Consider the following 14,248-nt stretch of genomic DNA (forward strand, 5'->3'; position numbering starts at 1 on the left):
AAAGTGAAGACTGGGAAGGAGAGCTTTTAAGTCCTTCATCAGGTTCCACACTCAGTGCGCAGTTCCCTTAAGATTTTCTCTCCACTTTCTCCTCTGCCCGCCCCCAGGCTCCCTCCCTCACTCCAAAATAAATAAATAAATCTTAAAAAAAAAAATTAATGGATTTCATGCTTGAAAGTTGATGTGCTTAAATGTGCTCACCACACATGCAAAAATTGAAATTACATGAGGAGATGGATGTGCTAACTAACCTTATTGTGGGATCACTTCACCATAGGCCGGTGAATCAGATCATCTCACTTGTGTACCTTCTCCTTGCACAATGTTGCATGTCAGTCATATGGCAACAAAGCCAGAGAAACAAAAGTTCTTCCCTGTGAATGTTCTGCACCATTCCTGAGTTGTTTCCTTTTGAAGACCTTGTTTGGATGTTTCACTTCTGATTTCTACACCTCCAGCCAGTTTAATCCAGGAGATGAATTCTGATGACCCACGCATACAGCAGAAAGCTATCCTGGAGACAGAACAGAGGCTACTGTATACAGAGGAGGTCCCGGAGGAGGATGGGTGCCGGACCACCCTGAACAAGACGACGATCAACCGTTCACAAGCTCCCATGGAGGTTTCTTTCTCTATTATGGGGTTATATAAGCAGATGCAGAGAAGAGGTCTACATTGGAGCAGAGGAAATGCTAGTTTAACCTCAAACTATCTGGAGAGGCTGAAATAGTCTCGCATTTTTAATTTTTTAAAAGATTTTATTTATTCATGAGAGACACAGAGAGAGAGGCAGAGACACAAGCAGAGGGAGGAGCAGGCACCCTGATGTGAGACTTGATCCTGGATCCTAGGATCACACCCTGAGACAAACGCAGCTGCTCAACCACTGAGCCACCCAGGGATCTCAGTCTTGCGCTTTTTAGACTCACTAGATTTATTTTCCATAATGAAGTATAAACTCTGATTTTTTTTCTTTGTCTTTCTGAGTCATCTTTAAACAATGGGTTTATTTTAATGAAAATTTGGCCTCTCCCCCCGCCCCTGAGCTCATGAGCAATATTTAAGCTGTACTGTAAAGGTAATATGTTCTGCCTCATATTTCCAACTCCTACAGCCACAGCTGGGGTCTCTTGACCTGCTCACTCCATTACAGCTGTGCCCTTAATCAGATCTCCTGGTTGAAAGCAAGTCCTATGAAATTGGGGCCCTTCAGTATTGATGGTTAGAGGAAATGACCCTACTTCCCCCTTTTAAGGGATCTGCCTTCTTGGTTCGTCTATGTATAAGTCAGAGAATGGTTTTTGAAATCTGTTTTTTTGTTTTCATGATAACCTGTGCCCTGCAGAATGCAGATGAGATAAACTCAGGTAAGGACAGCATCTCTCTTCCTAATGTGTGTTATTTATTTAGGATCAGTGTTTATTGATTATAGCTCCCAGACCCTTAAATGATAGCCTCTGGGCTTACAAAGAACCCATGAACAAAAACCAACTGATCAGCCAATTCTCTTACTAGTCAGAGGGGATAGCACTCAGAGGCTTTTCTCTATTTTCTCCTGGCCAGGCTTTTGTAAGCTGAATTCAGCTTTTTTTTATCATCCAATTTACTCTTAGCTGCTCAAGGGATCTGGGTAGCTTGTCTGTTGCCCAGCTCAGAAGCTCATTATGCTAAAGGGAACAAAAAAGTCTGCCTTTAAAGAAAAACTTTAAAAGGCAATAATTCAAATGTGAAGCATAGACATAGCCATCATGCATAATAATACATCACACAGATTACCATTTAATTTCAAATTAAGAAAATTGTCATTTATTTGCCTCAGAATCTGTGTGCATGTGTGTGTCTGTGTGTGCATGCATATGTGTGTGTGTGCTCCCATATGTATGCATGAGATGTGCGACTCTAAAGCTCTAAAGAAGCTTTCTTCTGAATTTGAGCTAAAGAACTGATTATAATATTTGGATTTTTCTCTTTAATACTTGAAATTACCCTGCTGTCAGAAGCCTTCTTGGCATCTATGGAGTTGGATGCAAAAGAACGTGCCAGGAGAAGAAGGGAAAACAGAGTCTTAGCAGATGGTAATTGTCAGTCTTCACTTTTCAAGAGCCGGGATGATTTGTGCAAGAAAGATCATGAGTCTGCCTGCTGATATTTGAGGATGGAGAGACTCCTGGTTGGTGGGGAAGGAGGGGGGTTCGTCATGGGCTTGAGGCCTTGGAACCAGACACAAATGACGAGTGATTGGTGTCTGTCCCCGTCCCTGTGCAGCAGGCAGGGAGCAGGATAGAGCCCTCCATCAGCCACCACTGACAGACCTCTCTCTAAAGCATCTGGGGGGTGAGGGGTACTAGAAGGGATCAGCACTGGGTGTTATCCTATATGTTGGCAAATTGAATTTTAAAAATATTTTTAAAATATTTTTTTTAAAGTTTAAAAAATTTTTATTAAATTTTTTTTAAATAAAAAAATAAAATCCAAGTCAAAGGGAAAAAATAAGTAAATAAAGCATATTGAGGGACTTAGCAGATCAGACAGAGGGTGGAGGGTCCTGAGCAATCCTGGGAAAGTAGGGAGGGATGGACAGGAGGTACTGTGGGCTGGCCTGAGGCACAGAAAAGAGGTGAAAATGAAAAATGAAACAAGAAAACAAAGATGTGAGAAGGGAGAGAAGTGAAAGAAGGGGGGGTCATGTGTTTGGTGGGGTGACACACATGCAGGATGCGTCTGGCACTTGGGCACCTCCTGGCGGTGTGCATGCTGTGGGTTTGAACCCTTCCACCTGGGCCAGAAACTGGCTCATTTGGCCCTCTTTATGAGACATTGAGTGTGTAAACTTGGTCTTTGTGGCACGCTTGGGAAGGTTCTGAGTTTTGAGGCAGAAACCTTTACTTTTTTTCTGAGAAGCTACTTGGGATGGGTTTGGAGAAAAGAGTCCTTAAAGAGGCCAATCCTGAAATGTTTGCAGAGAAACAAGTGACAGGCCTCCTCTGGATTGATGGAAGCTCTGACCTCTGAGGCAGAATGGCAAAGTCAGGGGAATAAAGAATGAGAGAGTTTCCCAGTGCGTGGGGAGAGCTCACCTGTGTGACTTCTGTTCTCCTAGCCCTCAAAGACAAGGGGAACAAAGCCTTTGCCAGAGGCGACTACAATGCAGCTGTCCTGTGCTACAGTGAGGGTCTGAACAAGGTGAAGGACATGAAAGTGCTGTACACCAACCGAGCCCAGGTCAGTGAGCCAGCACTGTGTCCGTGGCTGTTCTCTCAGGGGACAGTTGCCACAGAGCTTGTGAAACCAAAGATGAGACTAGATGGTAGCAGTGTTGTGCCCAACAGTGTTCAACAGGTGGTTCTGGCTGGGGTGTGGTGGAAGCTGATTCGCAGGGACCAGCACTGACACCACCGTCCAAGTTCAAGCCGCCAACTTGCATGGACAGAAGGAGGACTTGGGAAGAGCTACATAGAAACGGTCCTCTGGGAGGTACATGCCAGCTCCCACATATCACTGAGGGTAAAACCAGGGAATGAAGCAACCCATAAGGACGGATCCTGCCATCCGTGGCATGGCCATCCCCCTCTTGCTGGTAGCCTGAACTCCTCAGGGTTACTCTCAGACTCATTGTCTCAGTCCCTGTTGGATTCACATTCCATGACCGGGGTTGGCTGGGTAGCTGATAGGCCTAAACCCAAATTCTTTTTTTTTTTAAGGTTTTATTCATGAAAGACAGAGAGAGAGAGAGAGAGAGAGAGAGAGGCAAAGACACGGGCAGAGGGAGAAGCAGGCTTCATGCAGGGAGCCCAGAGAGAGAGAGAGAGAGAGAGAGAGGCAAAGACACGGGCAGAGGGAGAAGCAGGCTTCATGCAGGGAGCCCAACATGGGACTCGATCCCGGGTCTCCAGGATCAGGCCCTGGGCTGAAGGCAGCGCTAAACTGCTGGGCCACCCAGGCTGCCCTAGACCCAAATTCTCAGAAATTTTGAGTTTCTGAACTCCCTAATACTTCCATTTTATATCACAGATGAGCTCAGTTTCGTGGGACACCAGGTGACAACCATCATGCAGATGTTTATCATCTACTACTTAATGAAGGGACAAGGTTGATAAATCTCAGTTGAAACAAAAACCTCACATCACATGTGACCTTATCTTTGAAAAGCACCTGAGCCTGCCTGTGGTAGAGCTCTCTGTGGCTTAGGCCTGAAAAAGTGGCAGATTTATGGGCATAATCAGGAGATGTCAGCAGGACCCATTTGAGGTGCACTTGACACCATGTCGTTGACAGGAGGAGCCCTCATCAGCTCCAATTTCTGTAACTCGGGATCAGGAACGTCCTGCTGTGGGAGGTCGAAGAAGAAGGTGGAAAGCAAGAAACAGGGCATTTGGAGGCCAAGAAGTCTGAGGGTGATAGTGATTTAATGATAAATGAATCTGAGCACAGTGTAACCGTAATAGTTTGGCAGTTTGGGTAAATCGGACTACAGTCGATTTGCCGCTTGCTTAGCCCCATTTCTGGAGAAAAATTGATATGGGGAGTCAATTTGGTAAATAAAATGGCAAGAGGTTTACTTAGTGGTCATTGGCATTTCATCCCCCTAACGAGATTATAAACTTTTCCATATACTTTCCCCCTCCATGCTCTATTTATAATAGATGTTTAATAAATCCTTGTTAAGTTACCTAAACTGAAGGAACAATCAGTCCATTTAAGGGAACTAAGTTTCTGTTGACACTTTGAAAGAAGCATTCAAATGCAAGCAATTAATATGATAATTGTAATTCGTTTTTACTTTTCCCCAGATTTGGTCTCCAAGCATTTTCCTACTGGGGCTTTTCCAGTCTTGTTACTTCGAAGTTATTTGAAAGTAGTAAAATTGAACTGCTTTTAAAATGTTACGTAATTCAGATTTATATCTAGTTCAGATGGTCTCCACACTGATCTGTCTAAATTAGTTACATTTTTTACTGTACTCAGGTTTAAGCAGCACTTTGATGAGATTCTGGAGAATCACATTAAGAATGGGTGTGGATAAAAATAAGCAAATGTAATGAAGAGCTTTGGGGAAGTAATTCCTCTCAGCTTTCCCCGAAGAGAAAGCTTATTGAGAGACAAATAAATGCAAAATGTGCTGCCTGGTGTTATGAACCACCGAATCACCACTGACTATTTTTAAAATGCCTCCCCTGTTTGTATGCAGTGTTAGAAAACACTTAATAAGGAGCCTGTGAATTGAGTGTTGCTGCTTGCTAGAGAAAAAAAGCAAAAAAAATAAAAATAAAAATAAAAAACCCAAAACCTACCCTTTCATCTCTCTGTTTTTCTCCTGGAGTTAATGTTATGATCAATAGATTGCTGGTGTAATTTAGATAAATCAGTAGTTTAATTGCCATTTGGAAAAGTAGTTCTTTTTAAAATGTGGAAAAGCCAAAGAGAACAGGGAATTTATAGGGTTTTGAATCCAAGCCTTAAAAAAAAAGAAAAAGAAAAAGAAAAAGAAACAAAGAAAGAAAAAGTAAAAAGCCGTGTAGAGAAATTGTTGGAGCCCACGTATGCATTTTCAGAGTCTGTATGTCTCCTGAATAGCAATGTCACGGAACTGTGGCTTCGTTTGTTTGTCTAAAAGGATGCTGAGTCTCCTCCTCGCATCCTCTGATTTTCAAATGAAATCCCAAGCCCCAGGGGAAAGGATGGTGCTTTATGGAATGGACAGTTCAAAGAGTGGTTATCTTCAATTAGTACAGAACCCGAGTTAATGAAAGCACTATACAGCAGCTCCCTTTCTATCCGTGTGAAAAGCTGTATGGCTAGTGCTTGCTCTCTCCTCACGTAGGATGAATGCTTAGATCCCCTGTAATTGGCTTGACCACGTAAATATCTCAGAGTTCTTGATGAGAATGTCACGGTGCCCTAGGACAGTTTAGATCAGGGGCAAACCTACACATGTATCAGCTCTAGTTGGGGTGACTCATGAGGGCTCTGGGAAAACCTCTCATCCTCCAGGTACCTGGTTTTCCTTTTTTACACCAGAGTGATCATTGCTGCTTCCTGGGAACTTTCCAAAAGAAGAGTGCGTAAAGTCTATTTAGTTCATCTTGATAAGAACTGATTGACCGCTGTGTGTCCAATAATTAATCCAGAGGTAGAGGAGCTGTTATGCTTGCTGTCACACAGCCCTTCGTTACTTTATGTGCCATTAGTTCTTTGAGACTATAAATGAACTCAATTCAGTTTAGATTGAGCGGATCCCAGGATTCTGAGTCAATTCTTGATTTTCAAGATTTTCCCCAATTCTAGGGGATCCCAAAAGAGGCCCCTGGAGCTTTTGGCACCGATGGATCATAGTGATGGTCTGACCTTTAAGTGTCAGCCCGTTTTCTCCATCTCTGCCTTCTTGCTGTGCTTATTTTATTTATTTATTTATTTTTAACGATTTTATTTATTTATTCATGAGAGACACACACATACACACAGAGAGAGAGAGAGAGAGGCAGAGACACAGGCAGAGGGAGAAGCAGGCTCCATGCAGGGAGTCTGATGTGGGACTCGATCCCGGGACTCCAGGATCATGCCCTGGGCCGAAGGCAGGTACTAAACCACTGAGCCACCCAAGGATCCTCTCTTGCTGTGCTTATGAGGCAAGAGCAGAACTTTATCTTTTTTTTTTTTTTTTGTAGTAATAGCTTTATTGAGATATAATTGACATAACATGCATTTCACCCATTTGAAGTGTACAACTCCGTGTTTTTCACATGGAGTTGTGCAACCATCACCATAAGCAATTCTAGAACATTTTCAGGATCCCAAAAAGAAACCCCATGCCCTCGGAGTAGTCCCTACCCCTCCCATTCCTCCCGTCCACCCCCACCCTCAGCCCAAGGCAATCACAAATTGGCTTTATATCTCCATAGAAAGAATGTCTGTTCTGGACATTTCATATCAATGATGTCATGTGGTATTTTTCCTTTTGTGTCTGGCCTCTTTCTTGTAACATGTTGTCAAGACTCATGCATGCTGTAGTATATATCAGTGCTTCCTTCCTTTCTATTGCCAAATAATACACCATTGTATGGATGGACCACATTTTATTTATCAATTCATTAGTTGATAGACATTTGAACTGTTTCTGACTTTTGGCTCCTATGAATAATGCTGCTATGAACACCTGTGCACAAGTTTTTATGTGCACATATGTATACACCGAGGAGTGGCGGGATCATTTGGTAACTCTGTGTTTAACCCTTTAAAGAGCTGCCAGACTGTCCTACCAAAGTGTCTCTACTTTATATTCCCACCAGCTATGTATGAGGGTTCTGATTTTTCTACACTCTCACCAATGCTTGCTACTATCTTTTTAATGCCCTTTATCATTTGATTTCCTTCTGGAACATCCACAGTGAGGTAGACTCTAGAAGCCAGCTCTTTCTTTGTAGATGTATTTCACATGCTACGTATTTTCTTTTGCCTTTCCAAATCCTTCTCTGCCCTGCCTTCTGTACCCTGGGGGGCTGACTCTGTGGACTAGTCCCCTGACTTATCAGCTTTCTAGCTTGCATTTGGCTTCAGCCAGTGAGATCAGAAGGAAGGAAGGGAGTGAGAGTTGGGGTATTTATTCTCCCACCTGCAGCTCCTCTAAAGACCTCAGCTCCCCTCGGCAGCACTGTTCACAAAGCTGTCCTCTCCTGTTCGCCTATGGCTCATCCCGCCCCTTCAATCCCCTGCTGCCAGCCTTGGGGTTCTGTAACATTCCTGCTGGTTTCCCTGAGCCTTGCCTTTAGCTTCTCAGTAGTTCCTTCATTAAACTCAGCCAGTGTCGAGGTGCCATCCGTCCCCAGCTGGCACCCCGACCGGCACAGGTAGTGGCCGGTCACCTCTCATCACCTGTCTCTCATTGGACTGCTCTTTCTATGTTAACTGGAGACCGTTTGCCTCAGAAGTGTGTGTGAACATAGCCATTTGTGTCGTTACAGGCTTATCTAAAACTCGGGGACTACCAGAAGGCAATAGTGGATTGTGAGTGGGCTCTGAAGGTAAGAAGAGAGATCCTTTTCCACATGATGGAGTCAGGCTGGCGGGGCCGGGTCCAGAAGTGAATGCGGGAGAGCCACCAGTGTTTCCTGGTGGCTGGGCTGTGAGCTCTGCAGTCAGGCCTGACCTTCCTGATCTGTAGAACAGGACCCGTAGACTTGTCGAAGGGTCCTGGTGAGGTGTGTAGAGCACTGGGCTCACAGGAAGTACTCCAGAGGAGCTTATGCTGGGGTTGCAAGGTTTATATCGCCAGGGCTCAGCCCTTACTGCTGTTTGGGGGCGCTCTGCTTCCTGTGGAGGTGGGAGCGCCTCCTTCTAGTTTCTAGAACCAGCCACGGGAACGTGTTCTGCAGTGTTGCTGTTCTTCCCCACCAGTTTGTGCTTTCCTCCTGCTCTAGTAATTTGGCACATTTATGGTGAAATAATCAGAAGACATAATTGCCATTGTTCAGCCTGGAGACTGCCAGTCAGGACTCGGGCAGACCTCAGAATGCTGTGCATGGTGTTTCCTCTGAAATCTGCCAAGAGAGATCATTTAAAGTGAGGTGAAGTAAGAAGTGTTGGTGGAAATAGTATAAGCGTTTTGAAAAGAGAAATGTCATCATCACTCCTCAGGGACATTACTTCAGATGATTGAATATTAAAATAAGTCTTCATCCTGTTCTGCGAAGTCGCTCTGTCATAGGGGCTCCAACTAGATACCTGAAACCAGTGTTTCTCCGACTTCCTCACTGAAGGGCTGCTGACGGAATGAACGTGAGCCCCTGCAGGGTCTACGAGCAGAGAGCATGACATTTTTTTTTTTGCTGGATCTGTTTTATCTTAAAAATCCTTGCAAGTTAAAAAAAAAAAATCCTTGCAAGTTTTATATTGTACTCCATGAAATTTATCTGTTTGTCTTAACATCACTATTATTTTCTATAACTTATAATCAAGTAAAATTGAAGTGCCAGGAGAACATACCAGGTTTATGCTCTGGCACAGATTTCTCCAGTGCAGCACACACGCCCCAGCATAATGAACGTGGCCCAGAGTAAGAGCACGTTTTGACAGCAGCATACTGGCCACACCTCCTTCCTTTCTTCTTTTTTATTTTTTTTAAAGATTTTATCTATTTATTCATGAGAGACAGAGAGAGAGAGAGAGGCAGAGACATAGGCAGAGGGAGAAGCAGGCTCCCTGTGGGGAGCCCCATGCAGGACTCGATCCCAGGATCCCGGGATATGCCCTGAGCCAAAGGCAGACGCTCAACCACTAAGCCACCCAGACGTCTCTCCTTCCTTATTTCTTATTGAGAGGATAAACAAGGGACACGGGTGAATTAGGAACTCACTTTACTATTGTTCTTTATAAAACACTAGGGATCCTCCAAAGCTGACATGTGGCATGCATGATTTCTTTATCCCGATACAGCATGTCAGCAAATCCTGTCCCATCATGTCAATACAGTCTTTTTTTTTTTTTTCAATACAGTCTTAAAGTTACAAGAACTGCCCAACACTAATGACATCAGGCTCTTCACAGCCCCTGCATAAGTCCCCCAGCCTGCCTCCTCACTTTATGTGATCATGGTATTTTCTGTACCACCATTCTGTAAGAGAAGAGAGAGGTAAGGATGTTTTGCTCTGTTATTCCAACAATGATCACACAAGCCACCATTTGCTGCATGCCGGCCATGAGGCTCACGACATCCTATTCTCTTCTCTTGGATACTACTGTTATCCTCATTTTTTCTGGCAAGAAAACCAAGCTTCGGAGATTAATTAACCTGTGCAGGATCACAGAGGTAGTGTCGGTCTGTAGGGCAGTGCTCTGAATCATCTCCTACATACAGCTTCTCCACTGGAACCTGAGACTCCCCTATCCCTGAGTGTGGGCCTTGTTCCCTTCAGTGGAGGAACCAGGATCTCCTGGCGGGGTTTCCAGGAGTATCCGTTCTGATCTGAAAAACACCAAAGAGGGAGTCACACTATCATCATGCTGATTCAGGATAACACACTGGCCTATTCCCAGACGTTAAATGAAGCACGATGTAATTAGCACTGAAACCAGAGCAAAGTAGGCCCAACAGAGCTGACAGTGAACATCTCTGACCCTCAGCAGCCGTTGTGAAATGCCCAGCGAGGTTCCCCATTGAAGAGGCTCGGGTAACCCCTTGTGGGGGTTGGGGGAAAAGCATAAGGAGCTCTAAAATTAACGATGATTGGGTCTGTGTCAAAGCTATAAATGTAAAAGTTTCACTCTCTTTAAAAGTAATGCACCAATAATGCATGTCAGTGATATTCCATTATTAATATTCATACTTTCATGCCAATTTAATATTTTTGACACTATTGAATTGGTAGAGACAAGCTCACCCGATGATATTTCAAGATTGATGTTCTCTGTCAGGGAAGAGAAGGTGGTGAAGCTGGTTTCAATTAGGATCAGAGTCATTTCTCTCTTGGCAGATTCTTTCTGCATGACAAAACTCCATCTTTCTCTGAAAACAGGGCTCCTTTTAAGGGAGTCCGGGGCTCACCTGAGAAAATGCTGGTGACCGCTGACAGGTGACAGAGGAGATTGGGGAGCAGTGAGACCTCTGTCAGCGGCCCTCCACATCTGCATCCCAGGCGGGCAGGGTCACCATGCTGCATGATGGCAGGAGCAGGGCTCTGAGGGCCCCAGCTTAGTCTCCCCCTATTATAACCCCGATTCTCTGCCCAACAAAGGGAGAGTGGACATCTGGCTTCCTTGAACACTGGTGTTTCTTTTCCCTTGGACCCTCATTCTCTTCCCACCCCCTCGGCCTCATCCTTCATGGATTCTCCAGGGTTAGCTCCCTGCCTTCCTTCTTTCTGCAGCTTCTCGCTCAGAGCTCCTGTCTCCTCTCCTGGGTCCAGCTGGCCCTCAGACCCCCTTCCCCATCTCCTCCTCCCCAGGCCACAGGGCTGTACTTGAGCTACCTCCCGGAGGCCTCTGTGTGACCGTCCAGGCACCATTGGAAAGATGCTGTGTCTAGCAACGGGCTCTTCATCCTCCCCTCACCCTTCCCCATTCCTGGCCCTGACTTACTTCTTTCTGTTAATGACATATGCTGTCTTCCAGGCCCTGAGCCCCAAACCTGTGACCTGACATCCTCCTCCCTCTTTACCATTTGTCTGTGACCTACTCTGGCATCTGCACTTCCCTCCCACCACCACCAGACAGATGCTAACCCCTCATTCTGCGGGGACCACTGTCTTGCTCACCCTTCTAGCCTGGCCCTTCCCTGTCCTGCTCCTGCCCCTCGTCCTGGCCGGAGGCTCCCCATCCTGTCTCCCCTCAGCCTAGGACCTTGCTCTCAGCCCATTCTCCTCCTTCCTTCTGTCTTCACCTCTCCATATCCTTGGAGACCCAGCTCAAATCCCTACTCTGCACGATCTTTTTAGGTCCTGCCTCGCAGAGTAGATTTCCCTCTACTCAACTGTTGTAGCACTTTTCTGAAGGAGAGTTGGTGTCCTTTGTAAGCCTTTGGGGCCTGAGTCAGATGGCCAGATTTTAGATCCCAGCTCTTCCACTTACTATGTGTGACCTTGAACCTCCCCAGCACCTAGTTTCCTCATCTGTACAATGGAGATAATGATTGTCTTGACTTCACAGAGTTGTTAGAAAGTTTATATGATATAGTTCCCGTGAACTGCCTAGAAAAGACTGGATAGTAATATATTATTGTCATTAATGCCATTCACGTAGCAGCGTGTCAGGAAATAACGCTCATGAAGATACACCTATAAAGTCTTCTCCAGGGGATCCCTGAGTGGCTCAGTAGTTTGGTGCCTGCCTTTGGCCCAGGGCGTGATCCTGGAGTCCCGGGATTGAGTCCTGCATCAGGCTCCCTGCATGGAGCCTGCTTCTCCCTCTGCCTGTGTCTCTGCCTCTCTCTGTGTGTCTCTCATGAATAAATAAATCTTAAAAAAGGAAAAAAAAAGGCTTCTCCACGTGGGACAATCATCACTGCCTCTTCTATCACTGTCTGGCTTTTTTTTTTTTTTCAATCTGCCCTTTTGGTCTAAAACGGATTGCTGCTGTTCTGGCCAACATCCCACTTCTTTTTCTTTTATTTATTTATAAATTTATTTTTTATTGGTGTTCAATTTGCCAACATATAGAATAGCACCCAGTGCTCATCCCATCAAGTGCCCCCCTCAGTGCCCATCACCCAGTCAGCCCCTCCCCCCCCACCCACCTCCCATTCCCCCAACCCTAGTTCATTTCCCAGAGTTAGGAGTCCCTCATGTTCTGTCTCCCTTTCGGAGATTTCCCACTCATTTTTTCTCCTTTCCCCTTTATTCCCTTTCACTATTTTTTATACTCCCCAAATGAATGAGACCATATAATGTTTGTCCTTCTCCGATTGACTTACTTCACTCAGCATAATACCCTCCAGTTCCATCCACATCGAAGCAAATGGTGGGTATTTGTCGTTTCTAATGGCTGAGGAATATTCCATTGTATACATAGACCACATCTTCTTTATCCACTCATCTTTCGATGGACACCGAGGCTCCTTCCACAGTTTGGCTATTGTGGACATTGCTGCTATAAACATCGGGGTGCAGGTGTCCTGCCATTTCACTGCATCTGTATCATTGGGGTAAATCCCCAGCAGTGCAATTGTGGGGTCGTAGGGCAGGTCTATTTTTAACTCTTTGAGGAACCTCCACACAGTTTTCCAGAGTGGCTGCACCAGCTCACATTCCCACCAACAGTGCAGGAGTGTTCCCCTTTCTCCACATCCCCTCCAACATTTGTTGTTTCCTGCCTTGTTAATTTTCCCCATTCTCACCGGTGTGAGGTGGTATCTCATTGTGGTTTTGATTTGTATTTCCCTGATGGCAAGTGATGTGGAGCATTTTCTCATGTGCTTGTTGGCCATGTCTGTGTCTTCCTCTGTGAGATTTCTCTTCATGTCTTTTGCCCATTTCATGATTGGATTGTTTGTTTCTTTGCTGTTGAGTTTAATAAGTTCTTTATAGATCTTGGATACTAGCTCTTTATTTGATACGTCATTTGCAAACATCTTCTCCCGTTCTGTAGTTTGTCTTTTAGTTTTGTTGACTATATCTCTTGCTGTGCAGAAGCTTCTTATCTTGATGAAGTCCCAGTAGTTCATTTTTGCTTTTGTTTCTCTTGCCTTCATGGATGTATCTTGCAAGAAGTTACAACATCCCACTTCTGATGAGAAGCAGGCTAGGGATTCCCCCAGGACTTCTAGATACCTAAGCTTGCACTCTTAACCTCTTTAAATCTAGACCCTTGGAGGGCATCCCTGGCACAATGCCTCACTCAGAAAAGGGTTCAATTAATTAACTGGATGTTAGAAGTGGTAGTTGTCATCTTTGTGCCACGTCATTGCCCCTGGAGTTGTAATAATTAGAGGCAGGCAGGTGCAGGGTCCCCTGTGCAAAGGCCATGGCCTCACATAAGTTTGGATCCTGCCTTCTGAAGGGGGCATCCCTCCTGATCCTAAGTGACACGAACATGAGTTCCTGGGATATACTGTGTGGTTGATTTCAGGAGAGGAGCTTGTCAGGCCTGCTACGATGTCACAGTAGCCTCAGCAGTTTATCCAGAGTAGATATCTGTCTCGTCTAATAAACCAGTGATCCTCAAGCTTCGCTGCATGCTTATGTCACCTGAAGAGCTTACAAAATGATTGGTGCCTGGGCCCTACCCGAGATTATCATTTTTTAATTGGTATGGAGTTCAGCCTCACCTTCCAGATTTTGATAAGCATCCCCAGTGATTCTCATGTTTGGGCAAAGTCAAGAGCTCTCCTAAACTAGGGGTTTCTGGTTTGTCTCCTGACTGAGTCTCATTAAATGGAAATGAAAACTGGCAAGTCTCATTAATTAATTTGATAGAGAGCTTACTTGTGCATCCAGGCTCCTTGCAGGCATCAATTAGTTTGGTCACAGATGCACAGAAAAGTTCTAATTGTCAACTCTGGTAGCTGTCCTGAGAACCAAAGCGCTGCCTTGCCTCTATTAGCTAGGCAGTTAAGGGAGTGGCTAATGACTTCAAACCTTCCGAACTCATCTGATCAGTCATTCTCTTTTATGCAGTGTGATGAAAAATGCACAAAAGCATATTTCCACATGGGAAAAGCCCACCTGGCCCTGAAGAACTACAACATGGTAAGTTCTTAGAGGAATGGAAGGGGCATGTTTGATCACAGAGCGATGCTTCATGTTGCCTCAGAGAAGGACCA

At 45.0% G+C, this 14,248-nt stretch overlaps 1 protein-coding gene across 5 annotated transcripts in view; it reads left to right on the forward strand.

Annotated features, from left to right (window-relative positions):
- Nucleotides 1-14,248, forward strand: part of TTC12 (tetratricopeptide repeat domain 12) — a 45,360-nt gene that overhangs the window by 6,725 nt on the left and 24,387 nt on the right. For 4 of the 5 annotated variants that reach the window (XM_077893548.1, XM_077893551.1, XM_077893550.1 and 1 more), the window contains exons 3-8: nt 459-622; nt 1,346-1,367; nt 1,998-2,075; nt 3,101-3,222; nt 7,959-8,018; nt 14,103-14,174. In XM_077893548.1, the coding sequence (XP_077749674.1) occupies nt 459-622; nt 1,346-1,367; nt 1,998-2,075; nt 3,101-3,222; nt 7,959-8,018; nt 14,103-14,174 (518 nt within the window). The remainder of the gene's footprint in view (nt 1-458; nt 623-1,345; nt 1,368-1,997; nt 2,076-3,100; nt 3,223-7,958; nt 8,019-14,102; nt 14,175-14,248) is intronic. The other variant, XM_077893552.1, reaches the window with a different exon arrangement.

This window comes from Canis aureus, chromosome 3 (genome assembly GCF_053574225.1).
Source record: "Canis aureus isolate CA01 chromosome 3, VMU_Caureus_v.1.0, whole genome shotgun sequence".
Classification (NCBI taxonomy): Eukaryota; Metazoa; Chordata; class Mammalia; order Carnivora; family Canidae; genus Canis; species Canis aureus.